This window comes from Danio aesculapii, chromosome 15 (assembly GCF_903798145.1).
Source record: "Danio aesculapii chromosome 15, fDanAes4.1, whole genome shotgun sequence".
NCBI lineage: Eukaryota > Metazoa > Chordata > Actinopteri > Cypriniformes > Danionidae > Danio > Danio aesculapii.
Genome location: NC_079449.1, coordinates 43,628,799 through 43,655,612, shown reverse-complemented (window position 1 = coordinate 43,655,612; position 26,814 = coordinate 43,628,799). Strand labels below are relative to the sequence as shown.

The following is a 26,814-nucleotide window of genomic DNA, read 5'->3' as shown; positions in this document are numbered from 1 at the left end:
AGGTCAGAACAATAACACTCGCAAAAATGAGTGGCATATAGCAGCAGTAAGAAGATTGTAAATAAAAAAGGATGTAAGGATGTTGCCAGAGTGGCTTTTTGGTTTCTTGTGTATTCCAGCCACTATCTCCCCATCTGAAAGATTTTTAACATAGGGGGTAATATAATCATTCAACTTCCCAATTTGTAATGTTCACTGTGTATCTGAATAATGATGACTGGTTCCTTCACTTGAAAGCTCAGATTTGATTATCATGTGTTTGATACAGAGTTTGAGGTTTGCTGTATCATTATTATTCACAGCTTACAGATGTTGATCTACCTTTAGCATTGCACACACTGTAATATTTTATCTATCAAGTTTAAGAGTCTTTTTAACACTTATGTTTATTATAAAGAAATCAGATATTTTGTTTAAATATTTTGGTTTTTGACTATTAAAACTATTTGCCTTAGTAATGTCGGTAAATTAAAATGAAAGTTATTATATTTAAAAAAAATCTAATATTCCTAAATGTATTGTTAAAAAAAAAAACATTCAATAATTATAGATATTGAATGATATGAAACATGATATTGTGATTTTTCTTTTGCAATATCGCCCAGCCCTACTTCCAAACTTCTGCAATTCTTAATGAGACTATTATTTGTTATGGCATTTTGCCTTTATCGACAGGACCGTAGCTAGACAAGAAGTAAAGTTAGGGGGAGAGAGAGAGAACAATAGAAATATCATGACAGGTCCATGAGACGAGATTTGACTCCTGAAGCAAAATGGCGCTACATGTCAGCAGACTAACTACTAGGCTATCGGTGCCAACTGACAAATAGAATTTAGCACAAAACTGCATAAATTTCATAACACAATTGAGCATAATGAATAATATCAGAATTAGCTCGCTTTTATAAGTTTGTCAAAGGTATTTGGTAGTTTTCACGGCTCGAAATTGCGATCGTTTTGGTTACATACAGTGCATTCGGGAAAGTATTAATAGCGCTTCACTTTTTCCGCATTTATGTTCCAGCCTTATTCCAAAATGGATTGAATTCGTTACTTTCCTCAACATTCTACACACAATCCTCCATAATGACAATGTGAAAAGATTTCATTTCAAATTTATTAAAAATAAAAAAGCTGAAAGATCACATGTACATCCGTATTCACAGCCTTTGCTCAATACTTTGTTGATGAACCTTTGGCAGCAATTACAGCCTCAAGTCTTTCTGAATATGATGCCTCAAGCTTGGCACACCGGTGCGCTACATTTTTAAAAAGACTGTTCACCCAAAAATAAAAATTGTCACTTTTTATTTTGTGCAAAACACAAAAGAAGATATTTTTGATAAAGTAACAATTACAATACTTTTGATAGCATTTGTTTTCCTACTATAGAAGTTTCCAATATTAACAGTACAGACCATTTCCAACATTCTTCAGTATATCATCTTTTGTGAAGAACAAAAAAAAATGTTTGGAACAAGTAAAGGGTAAGGAAATTATTTTAATTTTTGGGTGAACTATCCCTTTAAGAGCATAATAGAATTTCATAATTCTCCACTGTATAACAGAGTGATCTACAACTATCAGAAACTGTTCACCTTATCAATGATCTTCTGAAAGTGGACCTCAACAGTGCAGCTCTGGATGTCAGGATGACCATCAGAACTGTGGATCAGCACCGACAGTTTCTTCGAGCGGATTTTCTGAGCTCTATATCCAAACACAAACAGCATGGAGTCGATCACGTTGGACTTGCCACTTCCATTTGGACCAATGATGCAGGAAAAGCGCTGTTGAGAGACAGAATGTAATGCTACGTATCAATCTAGAAGCATGCAAATTTAAGAAAAAGACCTCATTTGCAAAAGTACAGTTACATTTATGTTAGACATTAACATTTAGCAGATGCTTTGTCCAAAGCCAAGAGGCAATACACTCAAAAAGAGCTAATTATATAAAAGGGACTGATTAAGAGAGAGGGCAGTGTTTTTATAGAGAGAAGAGTGTTTCTACAGGTGGTTGTTCAAACCCACTAACCTGCGCACTTCATGAAGAGACAATAAAAGTGTCTGGTGCAAAATGAAAAGGGGGTCCTGGTTTTGTTCACAGGGGTTCAGGTGACCACGGAAGAGATGGATTTTTAGCTTTATTTTCAGCGATGTTTAGAGAGATACTAGAGTACATTTCTCATCACAAACTCTACATACATCGGTGTGTGGAGTCAGTTTAAAATAGGGCTGCACAATATATCACATAATTATCGTGATAATGATTTACTCAACACAAGTATCGCAGACGTGTGATATCTTTCAAACGAAATATTCATGATTTTTTACATAAACCAGCAGTCCTAATGACGCAAGCATCATTTCAGATTTAATTAAACTCAACAATTCATTCAAAAATTAATTCAGATTGAGCTCAATCAGCTTAATAAAGGGCTTTACATTAAGGCTTTCTAGTCTGATTGAGCGTCAAATGATTACTAACAGATTATTTGGCCGAAAGTACAGGAAGCCATTAGGGATGCGTGATGTACTGGTCCTGGAAAAATACAGATACTTATTATATTTCAAACGGTTTGACATCATGATTTGGTTTAATTCAGTATCTCAGACAATGCAATTCAGAGTTTTTTCAGTAATGCTTCACAATCTGCTGCTGAACCTGGTAAACTTCATAACAGATTGATACTATGGATCAACAACAAAATCATATAACACAAAAGTATTTGTATATAAAACAAATATAATAACATTTATTTTTGTAATAACATTTTTTTTTCTTTAAATAAAAAGTTTTTAATTCATTTATCATTTTGAGGCTGGTTATTCATCACCTATGGTGTCCATTTAGTATCAGTACCAAGGTATTATATTTTGGCATCATACCAAATCCAAAATTATGTTATCAAGTCATCCCTGGAAGCCACTCAGAAGTGTAGGGATGTTTTGATTTGTCCAGTACCTTATGGAAGGGTCCCAGAATCTGCTCTCCAGCGTAGGACTTGAAGTTTCTGTTGACGATGTGCGTGATCATGAGCCGTGGGGCGCCGGGCTCTGAGCTCATGGCGGGGGGCGGTGCGGGAGGGATGCTACCCAGAATCTCCTCCAGACTGCGGCTATCAACCACCTCAGCAGACTCGCCCGCAGCAACATCTACAGCACAAACAACCGTCCATCAAACCAAACACACTCCATCTGATTTCAGGACATGAATGTGCTACAGAGGAGAGCCAGACACTCAAACATAATGACAAATAAATTGTAAAAAAAATAATAATAATAAAAATAAATAAATGTAGAAAACACCAACAAATGTCTAATTGTGAGTATTACGGTTGTAAATATTACGGTTCAGTTGACAGAGCAGGCACCGCTGGAATAACAACATATTTTACATCAGACATCACATGCAACATTAGACTTGCTGATCATCTGTTTTTATGGCATGCTTTAATCATACACGTTTTACATTTAAGTAACATTTCAGAATTCAATTGCATTATTGTATCAACACTGATATTAACAAGAACATTAAATTACCTTTTATTTATTTTGCTTATGTCAAAGTCAAGACGGAAATATAGATCCTATTTTGACATCAAATAAAAATTGTTTTTAAAGTTACACAATCTGTAATATACATCTGTAATGTTTATAGCAATCCATTGAAGTAAAAATACAAAGTAAAAAAAAAATTCATCCTATATTAATAACAAATATACAAAATGAAACATTGTGTTATATGTAGATATCATTCTACATTGTGTTATATGTATATATAAAATTATTCAAATCAAACTCTAATGGTTTAAAGCACAGTAGAAACTGAAAATACCAATTAATTGGAGTATTTTGATGCCAACCTGTGATCCTTGGAGACTTTTTAAACATCATTACACGATTCTTCATCTAAACATGCATGACAAAATTATTTAAGACAACCTCTGCTATAATGAATGACATTCGTGAGTAGCATCTTTTGCTAATTTTAATAATGGACAGGGTTTTGAGCACGAGTAAGGTTAATTGTGTTATGTGTATGTTTTTATGTGATATTGAATGTATTGTGTTGCTTCTTTTTTTACATGACATATGTGATGATGTCTAATGTAATTATGTGGTGAAGCCAAAGACGAATTTCCACTTGTGGATAAAGAAAATGAAATCATGGAAAATGCAGGAAAGTCATTATTTTTGCTCACCAAAAGAATAAATTAACCAGGATTATAAATCTGCTTTGATATTGAAAACTCTTTTTTTTTTTATTCTTTATATGTAGACTAAGAACAGTTTTGATTACAATAAAAAAAAAAAGGTATTAAAATTAAAATAAAATTTAATTGTATTTTTAAAATAAATACAATAAAACAATAGCTTTTACTATTGGTTTTATATTTCACACGTTTGGATTTTTTCATTAATTTTTCAATAATATAATTTCAGAAAAGTATTCTTGTAAATTCTAAATGGGGAAATAATATTAATCATCATCATCATCGTATTAATGCTAATGTTGTTTTGAAGTCATACTTGGACACGATTTCAGATCAAATGTTCAAACAATACATGGACCGGTTTATAAGTCGTCACTGTTAAAAAACAAAAACAAAATTGCGACTATAAAACCAACTTTACCTCAATTTGTTTCATTATATCTACCCTTGTATTCAACAGAGGACACTGAAAACAAGTTTGAAAGTACTTAAGTGAGTAAATGACAACCGAATTTACATTTTTTAAGTATCACTTTAACCAATGTAACCCTACTGTAAAGTGTAAAAGATAATCTTTCTTAATTTACTTTAGTGGCTTTAATAATATAATAACCAACTTTCCCCCCAAAAATTCAGTATATTCCTTTTTGTGTACAATAGAAGACACTCAAACATGTTTGGAAGCACTTAAAATTGAGTAAATGACCACTGAATTATTATTTTTTTATCTGAAGTATCACTTTAACCAAATGTAACCCTACTGTAACCCCTACTTAAATTTTCCCCATGACTATTCTCACCATTTACTCCAGTGGTTCTAAGAGTTTCTTTCTTCTGTTAAACACACAGTGAAATATTCAGAAGACAAAAAGCAGCCATTTGTTTTCAATTGAGGTAAAGTTGGTTTATATTTCGACTTTCTCCTTAATATAATCTCAGAAAACTATTCTTGCAAACTCTAATTAGGGAAATAATTTTAAGCACATCTCCCTTTCTGTTGAACAGAAAACACTCAAACATCGAAAACACTTCAAAGTAAGCAAATGACCACAAATTTTACTCTTTATTTTTAGTGTGAATCACCACTTTAACCAATGTAACCCTACTGTAAAGTGTAACAATCTTTCTTCATTTAATTTAGTGGTTCTAATAATATAATAATCAACTTTTCCTTAGTTTGTTTTCAGCATATCTCCCCTTGTCTTAAATAGAAAACACTCAAGTTTGAAAGTGCTTAAAAATGAGTAAATGATCACAGAATATTTTTTATGTTAAGTATCACTATAACCAATGTAACCCTAATATTTCTGTAAAGTGTAACAGATAATCTTCATTTACTTAAGTGGGTCTAATAATATAATAACCGACTTTCCCTAATTTTTTGGTATATTTACCTGTGTTCAACAGAAGACACAAACATGTTCGAAAGCACTTTAAAGTTAGTAAATGACCACAACATGTTTTTTTTTTTTTAAATCTGAAGTATCACTAACCAACGTAACCCTACTTAAACTTTCCCCATGACTATTCTCACCGTTTACTCCAGTGGTTCTAAGAGTTTCTTTCTTCTGTTAATCACACAGCGAAAATATTCTAAAGACAAAAGCAGCCATTTTTTAAAGGTAAAGTTTGTTTTATATTAGGACTTTCTCCTTAATATAATTTCAGAAACGTATTCTTGCAAAGTCTAATTAGGGAAATCAATTTCTCAACATCTCCCTTTGTGTTCAACAAAAGACACTCAAACATTTAAAGCACTTAAAAGTGAGTAAATGACCACAAAATAGACTCCATTTTTAGTGTGAACCATCACTTTAACCAATATAACCCTACTATATTGTTACAATTGAACTTTTTACATGACAATTCTTACTATTTACTCTAGTGGCACAAAACGTTTGAGTTTCCTCCTCCTGCTGAACACAAAGCAAAATATTCTGAAGATAAAAAGGAGCCCTAGTTTTTTTTCAGTATATCTCCCCATGTGTGGCACAGAAGACACTATACATGTTTGGAAGCCTTTAAAAGTTAGTAAATGACAAAAGAATATTTTTTTATGTTGTGTACCACTTTAACCCTACCGTAAAGCGGTACAATTAAACTTTCTGGGTGTCTCCGGTTCTCTTACCGTTGAGGGCGGGCGGCGGGCTGCTCCGAACGGCAGTGCTCGGTGCTTTGCGGGCTTTGCTCACCTCCTCATCCGAGTCCTCCGCCGCTCTCCGACCAGCCGTCTTGCTTGTTTTTACAGGCATTACTCACGGCACCTGAAAAGCAAGCACATTTGCCTTTGTCAACCCCACATCCGTCTGCACGAATAAAGCGGAGTCTGGCTTTTTCTTTGTTCACACTTCTCCGGAAAAACATGTCCACGCTCAGAGATGAAGATAAAATAGATGTAAAAAAATAACTGATATAAAAGACTGAACTAAAGTGACGTCGGAGTTCAGCGCGCACACAAAGGAAAACAGAGCTGACAACCGCACAGCTTCACAATAATGTCGTGTTTGTGAGGTAACCACACATGATGACAACACCGAACACGTCACGAGGGAGAAACTTTACTCGGAAACTTTTTACTGACAGCTTAGTTGGTTTTATTTACATTTCTCTCGCCATTGTAAGATCGGTAGCAACTCATTATGACGAGGGACATCTAAATAAAACCATGATAGACTGCTGCACGTTATACGACAAACTAAAATTAAACTTTTAAATCATGTGAGGAGCACATAAAACAGAAACCCGTGTGAACATGGATTTATAAGTCATCTGAGTTTTGAAAATAGAAATCTAAAAGGTAATTATAATGTGATCGTACAAACTATTGTTTTCAAAGCGACATATCAATCATGAGTGCAAAAAACAGCTCTCTAAATTGATTCACAAATTATAAATATTAAAAATAGACATATGAGTAGTTGAAGAAACAGTGGAAAGCTTGATTAATAACCGTTTTGTTCCGTGATAACAATTAATTCACGTTTGAATTAAATATGGAGGAAAGAAAAGTTCATGAAACCGGTTAAAACTAGTTCACACTATCAAATATCAGAAAACACAGTCACAGTTATAAATGTTTGAAGTGATCTTATCGTGTTTCAATGATTTAAATATGCAGAAATCGCGTTTATGAGATCAGTAACGTCATATGAAGTAAACACAGCAAACTGACATTACATTTGACGATGCGCACGAGTGTCAACGTTTACCTTCGATTCCACTGATTTCCCTCTTTCTCGTCGATTCTGCTCTGATTTCTGCGCTCCTTTGAAATAAAAGTGCGTATGTCGAGTGTTTGCGGTGTAAAACGAGGGTAAATGTGCGCTCGTTTACTTCCTTGCACTGAAATCGCACTCATAAATGGCGCGTAAACTCAGAGCACGAACCCGAATCCGTTGTAGCCCGCGCGGTGCTTCATGGGAAGGCGTACGCCCTCTTAAGGTCACGTGACCTGGGAGTTTTGTTTGTTTGTGGTATATTTGAGCCAATTCGGTGAAAGCAAGCACTCCGAATTTGTGCATCAGGAAATTATATATAAAATTAGATAGACAAATAATGTTTTATTTAAGTATTTGATGGAAAACACACCACATGACATGAACAAAGCATTTCTACCAAACATGTATGTTTTTTATTTAATTAAGCACTGAAAATATGGTAATAATTAAGCTGAGAAAATAAAAAATATATATAAAAGCTAAAAGTTAACTGTTTATTATGTTTGTATTCAGTGCGCAGATCGCTCTCAATCTCGCGAGAAGTAGGACGCCAGACTAGAGAAGAAGTAGATCGTTCTCGCGAGATGTGGGGTCAGTTGTTTTACCCTCAGGAATCTTTCTAGTATGCTGCTACTAAGAAAGCTCTAACGACCAAAATAGATTTGGGATATAATGTATGTGGTTAGACTTTACTCAAAAGTGTCTCTCATCACTATAGTCAGCATATAGATTATCCAATGCTTCAAATATGAGTTTGTCAGGAGCTCGTTAGCGCTGTAGTAGCAACTTGTTTCCGTGGCAACGACGCCTTCAGTCAGGTAAACACGGTACATGCTAATGCTAACGCTGCACGGTTCTTGCTACAAGTCAATTCTCTGTTTTTTCATCTTTTCTTTTTATAAACAGGGACATTACCAGTGTAAAACACCAGAAGAGAAAGGATGCGACTGAAAACATCTCTGCTGAAGGAGCCCAAACATATCCTTTACATTACTGTTATATTCATACCACTATATAAAACACACACACACACACACACACACTTAGTATGAAATTGTTAATAACATATATATCATGTTAGAGTGTCCAAGAATTTCACCCAGAAATGAAAACGTACTGCCCCTCAGGTGGTTCCAAACCTTTATTACTTACTTTCCTCTGTTAAACACAAAGATATTTTGAAGTATGTTAGAAACCTGTAACCATTACTGAGGTAAAGTGGGTTTTATAAGGCAATGTGGTGGCACAGTGGGTAGCATGATCGCCTCACAGCAAGAAGGTCGCAGGTTTGAGCCTCGGCTGGGACAGTTGGCAGTTCTGTGTGTAGTTTGCATGTTTTCCCCATGTTGGCGTGGGTTTCCTCCACAAGTCCAAAGACATGTGGTATAGGTGAATTGGGTAAGCTAAACTGTCCGTAGTGTATGTGTGTGAATGAGTGTGTATGGATGTTTCCCAGTGATGAGTTACAGCTGGAAGGGCATCCGCTGCATGGAACATATGCTAGATGGGTTGGCGTTCATTTCACTGTGAGGACCCCAGATTAATAAAGGGACTAAGCCGAAAAGAAAATGAATGGGCTTTATATTCACACATTCATTCAGTGACATGCTCCCTATTTTATTTACCACGGTACTTCGAATATTCAGCCTGAAATCGCATACAACTATGACTTGAAAAGAACATTAGCACTATTTAATTGACTGTGAACAATGTTGTACTTTAAAAGTTATTGGCTGATAATATGATTTCCCTATTTCCAGTTTGCAAAGAATACTTTTCTGAAATCATATTATCAAGGAGAAAGTCAGAATGTGCGAATATAAAACCAAATTTACCTTAATGGACTCTTTGACTTCCATAGTAGGGAAACGAAATACTGTGGAAGTCAACGGTTGCAGGTTTCCAGCTTTCTTCAAGATTTCTTTCTTTGTGTTCAACAGATGAGAGAAACCGATTTAAAACAAGTGAAGAGTGAGTAAATTATGACCATAGACTGTAAAATATATGGACGTAGTATCCGTGATGTCACACGTAGGTTTCTGAAGAACGCAAAAGAAGCTACAAGTAGGCGTGGCCAACCGTCGCCATTTCGTTAGCGCGTCACCCCACCGATCAGGGGATACCAAACAAGGGCAAAGAGGTGGAGCTACAGACGCATGCTGGCATTTTGCTTAGACAGTCTTTTTTTTGAGAGAAATGCTTAATGCTTCATTACCTGCGACTCGTTTGTGTTCTGACCACATGTGCTTGGTTGTCTATTATATCAATAAAGTTTATTCTTTTAAAAACACTGTAGTAATACATCGAGCCACTAAACTTGTTCTTATGACATTTTTCTACAGGAGGAAAATGCGAATTACTTCCAAACACTTCAGATATAGTCTGTGTTAGTAAATGCAGGGCTATTTATGAAATCCAGCATAACACTGTATGACAACGCTTCAGATGACTGTTCTAGAGCCTACAGCTAATCATTCTGTCACATTCTGGAGTGCTTTACGGGTCTAAAGAAAATATTAATGATAAATGATCTTAAATAAAACAAATACATTCATAAAGATGGTGTATAAGAATATAATTTCTTTTACCTGGGAAATGGAGGCCAGGTGAATGGTTTGTGAGCACAATTAAGTGCACACAGCATGCCATATCATCTGATAACTGCAGGAAATAATTCCAAAAAGCAGCAGACTGTGTAAAGCCACATTAAAAAATACAAAAATATGATGAATATGCCGAGATCAGTGGCTAATCAGCCGGAATCAGCTGAGGTGAAATGATGGCGACCAGCGAGACCTAGCTGTCACACAAGTGGCCACAACCTTAATTATGTAGACTTAATATAAATGAAACGGATGAGTTATAAAACAAATAGTAACTGAGATACATCATTATGAAAGCAACTTATTACCATGGAAAGTAACTACTATTGCGTTACTTTAAAACAATCTAATTTGTCAAATGACTATAAAATAAATATAAAACATTGTACACTAATCTACACTATTTTAATGATGTTGTGGGACAATGTGAGAGACAACCATCAAATTCAACAGATCATTATAAATATTAACATAAACATTCTTGCCTTTCACCTTAACGAGGAAAAAGTAGTGCTTATATTTCCAGTTTTCAAACGCTACCTTTGAACTTGTTGGATTTGCCATCATTCTGACTTCTGGTTGTTGGCGTGCGTGTGTGCTTGTGTGAACACCCGCACTATACTGCCTCTGATTGGCAAACGAGGGAAATTTACTCTATCTAAGCCAATCATCACGTTCTTAGTTACACCACGTTCACAGACACACCAATCATCATCGCTGGTTGTTATGTATCCCGCCCCAGCCCTGAACACACACGCCCCAGAGAAAGAGAGGTCCTATGGCTGAGAGAGATGCTGCTTGCATGAAAGTTGTGTCAGTTTTCTTGTTTATAGACCTTTATCATAGAATGCAAAATTGCCCATAATGCATGAATGTGTAAGGAGGATGCTTCGAACTTCCCGTCGGCAGCTCGAATGAGCTTTGAAACGACTATTTTACTTGCTTTTAACGTCTTTGAACTAATACTGCTGTCGATCAGCGCCACCTCCTGGACTGATCATTTAAAAAATGCGATCTAATGGGTATGAAAACATCTGCTGTGAGTCATTTACTATTACCATCAGATGGCATCTATTGCCGTTGAATTGGATTATTGTCATCGCTAAAGCCAACATTTTCTTTCTGTCAAATATATAACCAACCCAAACTAATGTAATTCACCAAAATGTTTGACACACACGTAGCCTGTACTGTCCCACACATACCGTGTAAACACATACTGTGTAAACACTACACATAAACTAACTAAATGAAGCATAAACTGCTCATAATTAGAATCAACATGCAAATTAACCAGCAGAGTATAAGTAACATACTTTTATTGGTAATTTTTGGAAATTGCATGGCTTCGTTACATACATGTTAAATTTAAAAACCTATAATGCAGTCATGTGTTGCATGTGTGTGTGCATTAAAGAGCCACGGAGTACAGCTGACAGGTTGACAGGAACACTGATACTGAATTTCAGCATCTGATCTGATGGCAGACACTGAATTAAGAGAATGTTTTTCTCTCGCACTTGAACCTGATAGAAGTATATCAGCTTTAACACACATCTTTTTTCAAATAAAAGTGGTGCATCACAAAAACACTCCATAGGCCACTAAAAACGGTATTGACACACACTTTTGGATCGTGAATTATCAATTGTAAATGCTGTAAACGGAAGTTCTAAGCATCCTACTGGAAGACGCTGGTCGTTGTGGCACCCTCCATGCAGCAACCAAGAAAAAGATCTATAGTAATGCACATTTTATTGTCTGTAATGGTAACAGAGTAATGGGGGAAACAGTAATTCATTTGATTACTCGTTACTGAATAAAGTATCGCCCTTAATACGCCATTTATTTAAATCGCCGTTATTCCCATCACTGGTTGTTTTAAATTATTTGTGTGGTATTTTGAGCTGAAACTTCACACATCAGAGACCTATTTTACATCCCTTTACACTAGACTCTTATGACATGTTTAACAGTCATCAGCATCTTAAATCCTTGAACGTTTTTAATATTTTGATTATGTAAAAAACATGAATATTTAGAGGTATTTATATGTGCGAGGTGTTTCTAATGCAGTGTCTATGGGGTCAGGACTGTAAATCTGTCATTATTCTCTCTTCTGGCTGCCGTTATCAGTCTCGCACTATTGATTTCCTCTTTTTGAAAGTCTTGATAACACCATCGTGGAGTTTTTCTTTTATTATTTCAGCAAATAGGAAAATGATTTAGGAAATTGTAAATTGTAAAAAGGATTTGTTGTACTCTCCTATTCAGTGTCCTTTAAGTTCACCAAACTATGACGACTTCTGCTATGGAGAAACTATGAAATGTGAAAAGGGTTGTACGGGTATTTTGAATCTTTGATCTGTGTGTCCACCTTAACAGCTGCGCACACAGAGAGCTGGTCAGTTGTGTGGGATGGACCAGTGCAGATGAGCTTTACTCCTGCAGCGATGACCACCAAATACTCAAGTGGAACCTGCTCACCAATGACACCAGTGTTGTGGTTAAACTCCAGGATGAGATTTATCCAATCGACCTGCACTGGTTCCCTAAGACTGTCAGCGGAAAGAAACAAGCCGTGGCGGAGATTTTTGCCCTCACCAGCTCTGATGGTAACCTTTCCATGTAGATCAGTTCTCTGTTGATTGCAACAAACCTCTTAAAGGGAAAGTTCACCAAGGAATGAAAACCCTGTCATCATTTACTAATCCTCCACCAGTTCAAAATCTGTTCACAAAGAAAAATGTACTGAGGAATGCTGGAACGGGTGGCACAGTGGTTAGAACTGTGGCCTCACAGCAAGAAGGTCCCTGGTTTGAGTTCCAACTAGACCAGTTGGCGTTTCTGTGTGGAGTTTGCATGTTCTCCCCGTGTTGGCGTGGGTTTCCTCCCGGTGCTGTGGTTTCCCCCACAGTCCAAACACATGCGCTGTAGGGAAATTAACTAAATTGGCCGTAGAGTGTGAATATGAGAGTGTATGGGTGTTTCCCAGTACTGGGTTGTGGCTGGAAGGGCATCCGCTCCATATAAACGCATGCCAGAACAGTTAGCAGTACATTCCACTGGCGACCTCTGATAAATAAGGGACTAAGCTGAAGGAAAATGAATGAATGAATGCTGGAAAAAACATCCACTGATTCCAGAATATTTTTTGTTTCTCCTATCGATGGAAATGTCTGTTTTTTTCCATTCATTCTTTAGATTATTTTCTTTTGTGTTCAACAGAAGAAAGACATTCATAAAAGTTGAGTGAACGGTCCCTTTAAGGCGTCATTTACTCACCCTCCTGTGCCATATGTATTCATCTTTGGACAACAAATGGAGAATTTAAAATAAAATCCTGCTTACACTGGACCAGTGAATAACAACTAGCAACAAACTATTAAAAAAGATGGAAGAGAATCAAAGGATGGTGCCATGTGACTCAGGTTGTCTATTTCAAGTGTTCTGAGGACACTTGCCATCTGAAATTTTCTTGTAAAATGAGTATTTTTCTGTCTCCTATGTTTATGTTCAGTTATTTTACTCTAAAGGCAATAAAAATAGCCTGTTCTTTGCCATAATAGTGAAATTACTGAACCTACACACAGGAGGCTGAGAAAAATGCTCATTTTAGAAGAATATTTCAGATGCAAATAAATATGTGGGGCGACGCAGTGGCGCAGTAGGTCGTGCTGTTGCCTCACAGCATGAAGGTCGCTGGTTCGAGCCTCCGCTGGGTCAGTTGGCGTTTCTGTGTGGAGTTTGCATGGGTTTCCTCCGGGTGCTCCGGTTTCCCCCACAGTCCAAAGACATGCGGTGCAGGTGAATTGGGTAGGCTAAAATGTCCGTAGCGTATGTGTGTGTGAATAAGTGTGTATGTGTTTCCCAGTGGGTTGCAGCTGGAAGGGCATCCGCTGCATAAAATACAAATGCTGGATAAGTTGGCGGTTCATTCCACTGTGGCGACCCCAGATTAATAAAGGGACTAAGCCGAAAAGAAAATGAATGAATGAATGAATAAATATGTATAGGGTGGCACGGTGGCTCAGTGGTTAGCACTGTGGCCTCACAGCAAGAAGGTCGCTTTTTCGAGTCCTGGCTGGGTCAGTTGGTATTTCTGTGTGGAGTTAACATGTTCTCACCGTGTTGGCGTGGTTTTGTAAAACATATGCTGGATAAATTGCTGGTTCATTCCGCAGTGGCGATCCTGATGAATAAAGGGACCAAGCCAAAGTAAACTGAATGAATGAATGAATGAATGAATATATATGTATAAATATATAAAATGTTCATATATTATTTATGTCTAAAGTTAATGGTCACTGACAAATACACATTAATGCGTTTTGCCAAAACAAAACATCCAAATAATCCAAAACAAATATAGCTTAAAGGGGCTAAAAATATTGACCTTAAAATGGTTTAAAACAATTAAAAACTGCTTTGATTCTAGCCGAAATAAAACAAATAAGACTTTCTCCAGAAGAAAAAATATTATAGGAAATACTGTGAAAAATTCCTGAATCTGTTCAACATCGTTTGGGAAATACTTAAAAAAGAAAACAAAAATTCACAGGAGGGCGAATAATTCTGACTGTGAATTGTGAACAGAAGTACAAAAAGGTCTGAAATATTATAGATTTTTGTGTAACTATCTCTTTAAAGCTTTAGTTTCGAGCTCTGCCTGCAGTTCTGCTGACAAATCTTGGAGAAAGCCCGAGGTGTTGACAGCTACTGTACAGAAAACTGTATTTGTGAGAGCCCGGTCACATGGCAATACATCTCATTTGCACAATACGTTATGCTTGTGTACTTGTAACCATCTTTTCTAGGGTTGACTGCACTAAATATAGCACAGCGCAGGGCAGCAACATGCTGATTTGCAGTTTTAGCCGACCACAAATTACACAGAGCCCTCAGGATTCTTTTAATATGCGCCGCCACAAAGTATACGCTTGGCTAGCGTCCTCAATAAGTGTCTCCATGCCTGATTGCCGTCTGTCTGCAGCACAGCGCTGATCTGAGCAGCAGACTTTTTGACTTTTTAACTTTCTTATTCAGGGTGTTCACGGGGTCTTGAATTCAGTTCAATCCAATTTATTTCTCTAGCACTTTTACAATGTAGCTTGTGTCAAAGCAGCTTAACATAGAAGTTCTAGTAGATTGAAACAGTGTCAGTCCAGTTTTCAGAGTTGAAGTTCAGTTCAGTGTGGTTTAATTTTCACTGCTGAGAGTCCAAACACTGAAGAGCAAATCCATTGATGCGCAGCTCCACAAGTCTCAAACCAAGCAAGCCAGTAGCGACAGTGGAGGAACAAACTTCACCAATTGACCAAAGTGAAGGAAAAAAACTTAGGAGAAACCAGGTTCAGTTGGGCATGTCCATTTCCCCTCTGGCCAAACTTCTTAAAGTGTCTTAAATTTCAAAAACAGTGTTTTAGGCCTTAAAGTACACCTATTTTAGCCCTTTTTCAAGATGTAAGATCAGTCTTTTGTGTCTCCAGAATGTGTCTGTAAAGCTTCAGCTCAAAACACCCATCAGATTATTTATTATAGCTTTCAGAATATTGGATTTTCAGCTCTGAGCACACTGTAGCTGTTTTTGTGGCCTGTGCCTTTAATGCTGGTTCTCCCCGCCCACCGTTCCCATGTGCCTGTCAGAGTGTGCTCCAATCTTCGGCTGCGTCTGCATCAGATAAACAGCACAGTGACAGACATGAAGGAAGCAGAAATCACCTAACGTGTGTGAGAAATACTACAGTAAGAACTTTGATAATGATGATGATTTGATGTATTTGTTGTGGAGTTAATTCAAACCTTTCTGCAACAATAAGTCACACACAATGTCATTACAATCAGTCAGGCAATATATTAACAGAAATTGTACATTTCAGTCTAACTCCAACTATTAATTGTCTGCTGCCTAAATGAGCTTTTAATAAAGTCTGCGTATGCAGTCAACGTGTAGTCAAGGATTTTTATGAAAACATAAAATATCAAATATTAAGCAGGTTTTTGTTTTGCGTTCCACTTCTTTGCTCTTACAACCATTATTTTCCTTTGGCTTAGTACCTTTATTAATCAGGGGTCGCCACAGTGGAATGAACCGCCAACTATTCCAGCATATGTTTTACACAGCGGATGCCCTTCCAGCTGCAACCCTGTACTGGGACACACCCACACACACACACACAACGGCCAATTTAGCTCATCAATTTCCCTACAGCGAATGTGTTTGGACAGCGGGGGAAACCGGAGCACCCGCAGGAAACCCACGCCAACACAGGGATGTCACGTGGTGGAGAATCACAAAACACAAAAATCCAAGTGCAGCAATTTATTTTGACAAAAACAAAAGGGTTCCTAATCTTGCACAGGAACTACAAACAAGATACAAAAATCTAGAACTGAGACCAGACAAAAGAACTAACAAAAAATCCAAAAATAGGCGACTACAAAAACAGGGTAGGAATGTTAAAAAAAAAACAAACAAACAAGAATCCAAGAATAAGCAAATACAAAACTAGATAACCAAACAAACATACCAGGCATGAGGGGCTAACAAAATCCTAAAGCAACTAAAACACAAGACAAAAGGGTTTATGAAGACAGGGCTAAATTAACAAACAAGAAACAGCTGAAACAGAATACAATCAGAAGTGCAAAGGATTGTAGGAAATGAAGTTAAACTACAAAACAAGCTAGTGTCCTCAAGTGGGCACTGCAACATGTGACAAGGGAGAACATGCAAACTCCACACAGAAACACCAACTGACCCAGCTGGGACTCGAACCAGCGGCCTTCTTGCTGTGAGGTGACAGTGCTAACCACTGAGCCACCGCTTCGTTCTTGCTTTGCTCTTCCATTCCACATTATTATAAATTTACATCCTTTTATCATTGTCACTGTGTAAAATTTTAATGCTACTTAATATAAAAATGATTAAACAAAATTAAATCAGCATCAAATCTGTAAAAATAGCCCAGCCGTAAAGAAACATTCATCCAATCACCAACAATCCATCTCAATAAAACATTTAACACAGCTCTATTTATAACTAATATTGCAATAGCTGATTGAATAGCATTATAAACAATATGGTTTAATCATCTTCATTAAAATAACATTTGTTTCAAAGTTTGGTAACACTTTACAATAAGGTTGTATTAATGTTAGTTAATGTATTTACTAACATGTACAAACAACGAATAATACATTTAATACTGTATTTGTATATGTTAGTTAATGAACATACAGCTAACTCACTGTGCATTAACTAATGTTAACAAGCATGAATTTAGATTTTCATAAGGCATTAGTAAATGTTGACTATGATTAATAAATGCTCTAGAATAATTGTTTGATTCATCATTTCAAATATATGGTTAAGAAATAACTAATTAGAATTAAAAGTAAAAATCTTAAATAGGCCATTATGAAAAATCTCTAGCATTTACCCTTGTATAAGTCTGAAATTTCATTCATAATGCTCTTAAAAACATCTTAAAATGTCTTCAGTTTGACTTGAACCTGCATAAACATGGTTCTTTGTGCTGCTGAAAGCTTACGCTTTTTTTGGTAAAGTTATTTTGAAACAGGATGTCTAGTGGAAGAGTTATACAAACAAAGATGATTACAAAATTGAATTATGTAAATACAGAAGTAAAAAAAGTCATGCGTAAAGACGAACAGCTCTGTACGGTGAAGCCAAACACCAAGCAAACATTTGTAGGTCAGATTTAGAAACTATAATGAAACACGTTGTTAGGACTGAAGTGAAAGTCCCTCCAAATTTCTATTATAAAGCATCCAGTTGTTTTGCTTTCATTGGTAATGCTCAGCATATAAAATGCTTTACAAATAACTGTAAAGTTTTTATATTGATTGTTGGAACAATATTAATAACAACTATATAAAAAACAAGTGTCTATACTATTCAAATCATCTTGCATTTTTTTCCAGTTAAAGGGATAGTTCACCCAATAAGGAAAATTCACTCACTTTTTACTCTTTCTCAGTTTCTTTCTTGTTAAACACAAGAAGATATTTTGAAGAATGTTAGAAAACTACTAGAAACTACTGACTTTCATATTAGGAAAAACAAATACACAACTATGGTTCAGTGTAGCATTTTCTTCGCAGTCTGATGTTGTTTTAAATAAGGCTTACATTTAAGGGACAGTTCACCCAAAAATGAACATTTCCTGTTTTCTTATCCACTGGTAAGTCAAGATGGAGGTGACTTTTCTTCTTCAGTAGAAGATTGAAGATGATTTTTTAGCTGAATCTGTAGTTCTTGCTGAGTGATATAATGGCAGTGGATGGTGACAGGTTTATCAGATTAAAAATAAACACATACAAATGAGTCCAAATCAATAGCCATGGCTCCTGATGACACACTGATGTCTTGTGAAGCAACGGCTGTGGATTAAAGCTAATAATATGGTAAATTTCTTTACACAGACCAATCGTTTCACGTCACATTTTTGGGTGAACTTCCCATTTAAATGTTCTGTTATTTTGTCTTTTAGTGTATGTTCAATAAATAAAGAAATAATAGAGATCGGTGCAAAAATGAACTTCTTTATCGTTTGTGGGCGCATTGTCGCTACTTTATTCTATGTTTCTAAATATACATAACTTATGCGGAACTTAATATACATTAAAAATGTCATTTTACTCCTGTCAGGATGACTTCAAACAGGATAAAGTAGTGACCAGAAAATGAAACTAAATATCAGCATTAGTTATTGGTGTGAATGGGCCTTTATATTATAAAAATGAGTGCAGCTTTGTTTCATTTACTTAAATGATTTACTTTAGCACTGAAGTCATGTGTGTAGACTGATGATGATTGTGTGTTGTGTATTGTAGGTAAACTGCACCTTGTGAGTAAATCAGGTCGTATAGAGAAGAGTGTGGAGGCCCATAGAGGAGCTGTGCTCGCTGGACGCTGGAATTATGATGGGACCGCTCTTATCACAGGTTCAACATCACCCTCAAAAGACTTCAGTCATCTATACACAACACATATATTTAAAGAGAGTAAATCAATCATCCACTAAACACACACACACACACAGCTGGCTATTTCCATGTATAAAAGGCAAAATGCCTTGTCGGTAGTGCGCTCAAATGTAGCATCATTGTACTTCAGGTTTCTTGAGTTCAAGTCCCTTTGTGCGGATATTTCCTGATCTTGTCCTTCTCTCTCTCCAACTTCACAACCTGTCCTGCTACTGTCATATTGTAGTAAAGGCAAAAAATGCAAAACAAAGAAGTATATATACAGTTGAAGTCAGAATTATTAGCCTGCATGAATTATTAGCCCGCCTGTATTTTTTCCCCCCTAATTGTCCTGAAGAAAAAATATTACAGGAATTACTGTGAAAAATTCTGTGCTCTGTTAAACGGCATTTGGCAAATATTTTACAATATGCAGTGGCCTAGTCAAAGTCCTGACCTGAATCCAATTGAGATTTCATAAAAAGGAGGCTCATGCTTGGAAATATTCAGGAATAATGATACAATTTGATACTTGCTCCACTGATTTGAAACAAAAGATTTAAAATGGTTTCGAATCTTCATCTAAAGCAAGCGTCTTTTATGAGATTTCTTCGTTTTAATCACTTTAATCGCTCTGTATTGTTTTGTCTAGTTCAAAATCAGAATCAGAAAGAGCTTTATTGCCAGGTATGTTCACACATATGAGGAGTTTGTTTTCGTACCAGAGCTTCTACAGTGCAATGACAGAGACAGGACCAAATAATAGATGATGAATATATATTTAAAATAGAGGTAAATAGTGAATGCAAATATACAAATTGACAAGTGTATGTACAGGTATATTACTATATACAACCATATATGTGCCACCCCCAAAATGATAATTGTGTCATTAAGTACTTGCCCTCATGTCCTTTTAAACCTTTCGATTTTTGTTCATCTTTGGAAGACAGCAATTAGGATATTTTAAATCAGGGGTGTCAAACCCCTGAGAGCTGAGAGCTGCAGTTTAACCATCCAAACAGTTCACTGTGAATTAAGCTTAGTTATGTCTTTGCAGAGTATTCTGCTTCACTCAAAAGTACTTTGCATTATTACAATAGGGTAAAGCTGACTTTAAACACCCAGGAGAAATACATGGAGATTGTTTAAAAGAATATTTAATGTTTTTATGTTAGCTGGTGAAGACGGACAACTGAAGATCTGGTCTAAGAGTGGGATGCTGAGGTCTACTTTAGCTCAACAAGGTAAACATACACACAATTTTTATTATTGTTATTATTTACTTTTTTGAGTGTTTATTTTATTTAAATATTAAATTTAATACGAGTGTCATGGCTGGTAATACTGGCTGTGTCAGTTGGCATTTCTGTGTGGAGTTTGCATGTTCTCCCCATGTTGACGTGGATTTCCTCCAGGTGCTCCGGTTTCCCCCACTGTCCAAACACATGCGCTATAGAGGAATTAATCAACTAAATTAGCCATAGTGTCTCTGTGAATGAGTGTGTGGGTGTTTCCCAGTACTGGGTTGCAGCTCCAAGGGCATGCGCTGTGTAAAACATATGCTGGATAAGGTGATTCATACCACTGTGGCGACCCCTGATAAATAAAGGTACTAAGCTGAAGGAAAATGAATGAATAAATAAACAAGCAACTACGCCATAATTTAGATTATGGAAAATGTATTATTTAATTTAAAACAACCACTGACTTAAAGTCAGTATAAAAGTTTTCTGGATATTGGCCTATATTTTAAGAATGGAATGCTGGAAACATTTAAAATTATTGTTAAAAAAAGGAAGCGCAATCCACACATATATCCAGCAGAGGTCCATAGAGACTCATTCAATTTCAGGTTATTTTTCTTGATGCTTCAGTAAACTTTTCCTTACATGTTTATGATATATTCATTCATTCATTCGGCTTAGTCCCTTTATTCATCAGGGCTCGCCACAGCGAAATGAACCACCAACTATTTCAGCATATGTTTTAAGCAGCGGATGCCCTTTCAGCTGCAACCCAGTACTGGGAAACACACATACACACTCATACACTACGGCCAATTTAGTTCATCAATACCCCTATAGCGCATGTGTTTGGACTGTGGGGGAAACCGGAGCACCCGGAGGAAACCCACGCCAACACGGGGAGAACATGCAAACTCCATACAAAAATGCCAACTGACCCAGCCGGGACTCAAACTAGTGACCTTCTTGCCTGTCACCGTATGACATATATTCAAATATATATTTTAACATTCAAAAAATTTACATTTAAAATTCTGTGTTTTGAATTTATTTTTGTTGTTGTCTGATATATATATATATATATATATATATATATATATATATATATATATATATATATATATATATATATATATATATATATATATATATATATATATATAAATAATTGTTCGCATTTGTAGATTATCATGCATACATTTGCAGAAATGTAGACAAGACTGTAATCACATATTATTTATTTCAGAAAATTATTCAAAGAAGATTAATATCAAAGCAAAAGCAAGATTATTTTACTTACCCCATTGGCAGATTATTTAGCTTGTTTTAAGGTTAAATTAAGACTTCTGACAACATGTTTTGCTTGTCTAGAAAATGCTTCTTGATTTAACAATTTTTAGATATTTAGATTAGAAACAAGACAAAAACTCTGAGCAGTGCAGCAGGAGAAACTCATCACAGCCTCCTGTCAGCATGACACCAAGAGACAAACCACACACACCTGGAGCGGGTCAGATGTCAACAGCACCTCACCCACCCCTCTGGCTCTAGCCCTCAGATTGTTTACATGCAGACCTTAAAAACACTTACTGCAAGATCGATTCCAATGTGAAAATGGCATTTGTGTTCACATGCATTGCGCGGCTGAGTATTTCTAACACCTGTTTAAATGGCACTAGCTATGTTTAGCTATGTGCGCGTTAAAGAAGTCATGTATCTTTATTATAAGAGTTCATGTGATGATATAAATGTGCATGATGGGAAGCATTAATGGACTTTGCAGCACATGTTTCTTTCAAATTGTAAAATATCTGAAATGTTGTTTAGCTCTTTCTAAAACCCCTCAGCCGTCAGTCTGTCATCACAGTGCTTCAGTATTATTATTCTTCGATTATTATTCCCTCCAGAACTGTCTGGAGTATCTGTCTGCGCCCCAAAGAGCGACTCACACCTACAAAAGCCACCGCATTCACCGCGTTCATTGCATTTCGTCTTCTGAGGCGCAACTCATTTATTAAAGAAGAAAAAACACCACAGTGGCAAATCCCAGCGCATCAAACTACATTTCTCTGGCTGATATCTGCTTCAGTTTTTGTTCTCTTTTGTTTCTCAGTGGATGTAAACTGCTTTATTCACAAAGAATTTTTCATATCTCTTCTGAGCTAGTTGAGTGATTAGTCTGTGGTTTTTCTGCTTGTTGTGTCTGTATGCAGCTACTCCTGTGTACTCTGTGGCGTGGGCTCCAGACTCTGGCCGGGTCCTTTATACATCAGGTCGACAGCTGGTTGTGAAGCCACTACAGCCCAACTCAAAAGTCCTGCAGGTACCCCAGACACGCTCACAACTTTACATTTGTCATGATGACTGACAAAGGCTGATGTTATAAGCTAGTGTGCTCCAAAACAGTGACAGTATTCGTGTTTAGAAGATATAAACCTTATACACAGTTGAAGTCAGAATTATTAGCACCCCTGTTTATTTCTTCAACACATTTCTAATCATAATAGTTTTAATAACTCATCTCTAATAACTGATTTATTTTATCTTTGTCATGATGACAGTAAATAATATTAGACTAGATATTCTTCAAGACACTTCTATACAGCGTAAAGGGACATTTAAAGGCTTAACTGGGTTAATTAGGTTAACTAGGCAGGTTAGGGTAATTAGGCAAGTTATTGTATAGCGATGGTTTGATCTGTAGACTATCGAAAAAATATATAGCATAAAGGGGCTAATAATTTTGACCCTAAAATGGTTTGTAAAAAATTAAAAACTGGTTTTATTCTAGCTGGAATAAAACAAATAAAACTTTCTCCAGAAGAAAAAATATTATCAGACATACTGTGAAAATTTCCTTGCTCTGTTAAACATCATTTGGGAAATATTTAAAAAAGAAAATAAAATCAAAGTGGGGCTAATAATTCTGACTTCAACTGTACATACAAAGCTTGCAGTTTGTCACTTCCTCATAAATGTATGAATGATTTTTGACGTCACCTCATACTCAGTTTTTCATCAAATCCTCTGACAAATCAAATGCTCTCTGTAGTATCAGACATGCCCCGCCTTCTTCTTCTCATTTGCTTTTCATTTGATGCGCTTGCGCTCAACCACTCACTCTGGAAGAGCTGTAGGAAAAACAAAACGCTATTGGCTGTTTTTAAAAAAAAGGAGGAGGAGCTACTCTATGTCCTGCCCTTTCTTCATGTTTCAGTTGAAATTACGTTGTAACGGTGGTCACACACACACACAAAAAATATGTAAACTTATATAAGTAACCCAACAGTATTATATGTCTTGACAAAAAAAAAATTACTACTACACAATTACATAACACAATATGCGGACCACTGAACCATGAGGGCGCTGTGTTGACACTGTGTTTTATGTATCTTCCTCCAACGCAGTCAACCTCGGACACACACACAAAAAATGTATATATATTAACAGGTGTTAAATACGATTTCGGGCACCAGACAAGTTTATAACTTAATAAAATAAATCTCAATTATGTAATTAATAACCCAGCATAACAATTTATACAAAACCACCCATTTTACAAACATAAGAGTAACATAGAACCATACAAAAAAAAGAAGAAGAAAATAAGATTAGTTCACTTAATCTTAGAAAGATTTAATGAACTAATTTAATTGGCAAGTTCAACTAAAAGCAACAACAAAAAATAAAGTCAATATCCCACGATCATTTTAAGTAACACAAAACAAAAATTCCCCTCAGAAAACAACAACAAATAAACCAAGAAACAAACAAACAGAAACTTTCAAGTTTCTCAAATATAATTAAATGAAAATAAGTGTAAGTTGGGTGATGAATACATGTATGTGTGTGTATGCGTGAAACTGACCCAAGCGACTTGCAGTATGGTGGTTTGAAGAGGTTACACGTGAGCAGTTCAGTTGACTGGTGACTTGGCAGTACGGACGGTGAGAAGTGACAGATATGCAGCAGTTGTCCTTACACACTGACACCGGCAACTTTACAGCACAACGATATGAAAGGACTGGTACATGTCAGCAATTACCAGGTAACTTGTAGTACGGTGGCTATAGAAGACAGTCATTGTAAACGTGCGCATCACCCGCGTCTCTTCCACAGCTTCCTCAGGCAGAGCCACACCCGCAACTTGGTGACACTAGCACCACTTCCACACTGGAGGTCAGAACTCTCCTTCACCAAAAAAACTCCTCCTTTATATAATTTTACCTCATTGTAATTAGTCCTCGCATCCAATGGTGATGAACTCATTATGAAGAAGGCAGTGATGAAGGAAGTAAACACAAAGAGGAGCAGTACAGAAAGTTTCTGTATTGCCACAACGTCATCCATTCATTCATTCATTTTCTGCCGCTTTTCCGGGGCCGGGTCGCGGGGGCAGCAGTCTTAGGAGAGAACCCCAGACTTTCCTCTCCCCAGACACTTCCTCCAGCTCCTCCAGGGGGATCCCAAGGCGTTCCCAGGCCAGCCGAGAGACATAGTCCCTCCAGCGTGTCCTGGGTCTTCCCCGAGGCTTCCTTCCGGTGGGACATGCCTGGAACACCTCCCTAGGTAGGCGTCCAGGAGGCATCCGAAACAGATGCCCGAGCCACCTCAGCTGACTTCTCTTGATGTGGAGGAGCAGTGGCTCTACTCCGAGCTCCTCCCGGGTGTCAGAGCTCCTCACCCTATCCATAAGAGTGCACCCTGCTACACTTCGAAGGAAACTCATTTCAGCCGCTTGAATGCACAACGTCGCCACAACGTCAAACATCGAATATAATTCCACATTCAGGCACAATGATGATTCAGTTCAGTTTAATATGTATGTAATTTATTGTGAAGCAGGTCATTGTATGGCAGCTTATCCCACTCCAATAAGCAACCCAAAGGGGACATGCTGTATATGTGTGCAGAACATGTTACAGTATGCTGCTTATACAGGCACAGGAGTTATTCTGCAGGTTTAATGAAAGTACAGTTAAGACATTTTCAGGACCAGTAAATAACAAGGAAAAAACGTAACACCCATACACACTCACATTGATACACACTCTCATACTCTACAGCCAATTTAGTTCATCAGTTCCCCTATAGCGCATGTGTTTGGACTGTGGGGGAAACCGGAGCACCCGGAGGAAACCCACACCAACATGGGGAGAACATGCAGACTCCAAACAGAAATGACAACTGATTTAGCCAAGGCTCAAACCAGCGACTTTCTTGCTGGGAGGACACAGTGCTAACCGCTAAGCCACCGTGCCGCCATGATAACACAGAAAGCTCATTTTTGGAGATATCAACTTCAAATTTGGAATATAATTGATTTATTTAGATAGTTAATGTTATGACTATCTCAGATGAAGACGAAGAATAATGTCCAAGTTCTGATTGATAGTGTGATCAATTGTGTCTTCACATGGTACAGTAACAACAAGGCTCTTCATGACTATGACAGTTTCATGTCAGTAGGTCTGAAACTGTAGAGCATTGCATTAGAAACACCAAGATTATGGGATCAACAACTGCCTTTCATTAAAACATCTGTCAAAAGTGTAATATTGGTGTCTGTATTATCAATCTGCAGTGATAATGTGTGCATGTGTCTGTGTCTGCAGTGGAAAGCTCACGATGGAGTCATTCTGAAGGTGGACTGGAGTGCGGTCAATGATCTAATTCTGTCAGGGGGAGAAGACTGCAAATATAAGGTGACTGATGAAGCAGCGATGTGTCACTTTCAACGAAGATGCTCAAAGTTCTGTTCGTGCAGTGTTATTTATCTAGATTTATTATTTGGTGAGTTACTGAACATGTATTGTACACATCTGTGTGGTCCAGGTGTGGGACAGCTACGGGCGGCTCCTCTTCTCCAGTGCTCCTCATGATTACCCGATCACCTCTGTGGCCTGGGCTCCTGACGGGGAGCTGTTTGCCATGGGCTCCTTCCACACGCTCAGGCTGTGTGACAAGACTGGGGTAAGAAGAGCACATGATCATCCTCTCACAGCCTTACAGCAGTAGCAGCTCTCATTAGCTCATGTTTTAATGTGTATGTATAGGGTTACCAACTGCCCTGTATTGGCCGGGATGTTCTGTATATTGGAGTCATTTCATTTGTCCTGTGCTGCAGAGGTTCCCAAACTTTTCTGCTTGTGACCCACAAAATAACAACTTGCAACCCCTATTTTTCTTTGAGGTGGATATAAATATACAAACGTTGCACACACAACAATAGGCCCATATAAACATGAGCATATTGACAACACAAAAACAAAAGTGCAACAGTCTAACAACCAAATCATTTTTATATTCATTTATTAATTGGTTTAATTTAATATTAACCTCATATATCTTATTTTTAATGTAATAGAGTGCTATGAAGGTTGTCAGAAGATCTGCTGCAGCTGACTCTATTGCTGTGTGGTTGATCTAAACATCTCAGGGATCGCAATCCAATAGAAAAAAATTGTAAGGCTGATGGATTTTTATTTGTATGTTGTTGTTTTTTCAATGTATTTATTAACTATGTTCTTTGG

At 36.9% G+C, this 26,814-nt stretch overlaps 2 protein-coding genes across 3 annotated transcripts in view; one reads left to right on the top strand and one right to left on the bottom strand.

Annotated features, from left to right (window-relative positions):
• Nucleotides 1-7,597, bottom strand: part of smc4 (structural maintenance of chromosomes 4) — a 44,348-nt gene extending 36,751 nt beyond the window's left edge. The window contains exons 1-4 of the mRNA XM_056473060.1: nucleotides 7,429-7,597; nucleotides 6,348-6,483; nucleotides 2,968-3,158; nucleotides 1,599-1,790 (exon numbers count right to left, since the gene is read on the bottom strand). Of these exons, the coding sequence (XP_056329035.1) occupies nucleotides 1,599-1,790; nucleotides 2,968-3,158; nucleotides 6,348-6,471 (507 nt within the window). The 5' untranslated portion in view covers nucleotides 6,472-6,483; nucleotides 7,429-7,597. The remainder of the gene's footprint in view (nucleotides 1-1,598; nucleotides 1,791-2,967; nucleotides 3,159-6,347; nucleotides 6,484-7,428) is intronic.
• A 435-nt stretch (nucleotides 7,598-8,032) lies between these two features.
• Nucleotides 8,033-26,814, top strand: part of ift80 (intraflagellar transport 80 homolog (Chlamydomonas)) — a 46,948-nt gene continuing 28,166 nt past the window's right edge. The window contains exons 1-8 of one of the 2 annotated variants that reach the window (XM_056473747.1): nucleotides 8,033-8,255; nucleotides 8,344-8,416; nucleotides 12,435-12,655; nucleotides 18,900-19,010; nucleotides 20,210-20,278; nucleotides 22,492-22,601; nucleotides 25,897-25,986; nucleotides 26,117-26,254. In XM_056473747.1, the coding sequence (XP_056329722.1) occupies nucleotides 8,379-8,416; nucleotides 12,435-12,655; nucleotides 18,900-19,010; nucleotides 20,210-20,278; nucleotides 22,492-22,601; nucleotides 25,897-25,986; nucleotides 26,117-26,254 (777 nt within the window). In that variant the 5' untranslated portion in view covers nucleotides 8,033-8,255; nucleotides 8,344-8,378. The remainder of the gene's footprint in view (nucleotides 8,256-8,343; nucleotides 8,417-12,434; nucleotides 12,656-18,899; nucleotides 19,011-20,209; nucleotides 20,279-22,491; nucleotides 22,602-25,896; nucleotides 25,987-26,116; nucleotides 26,255-26,814) is intronic. The other variant, XM_056473749.1, reaches the window with a different exon arrangement.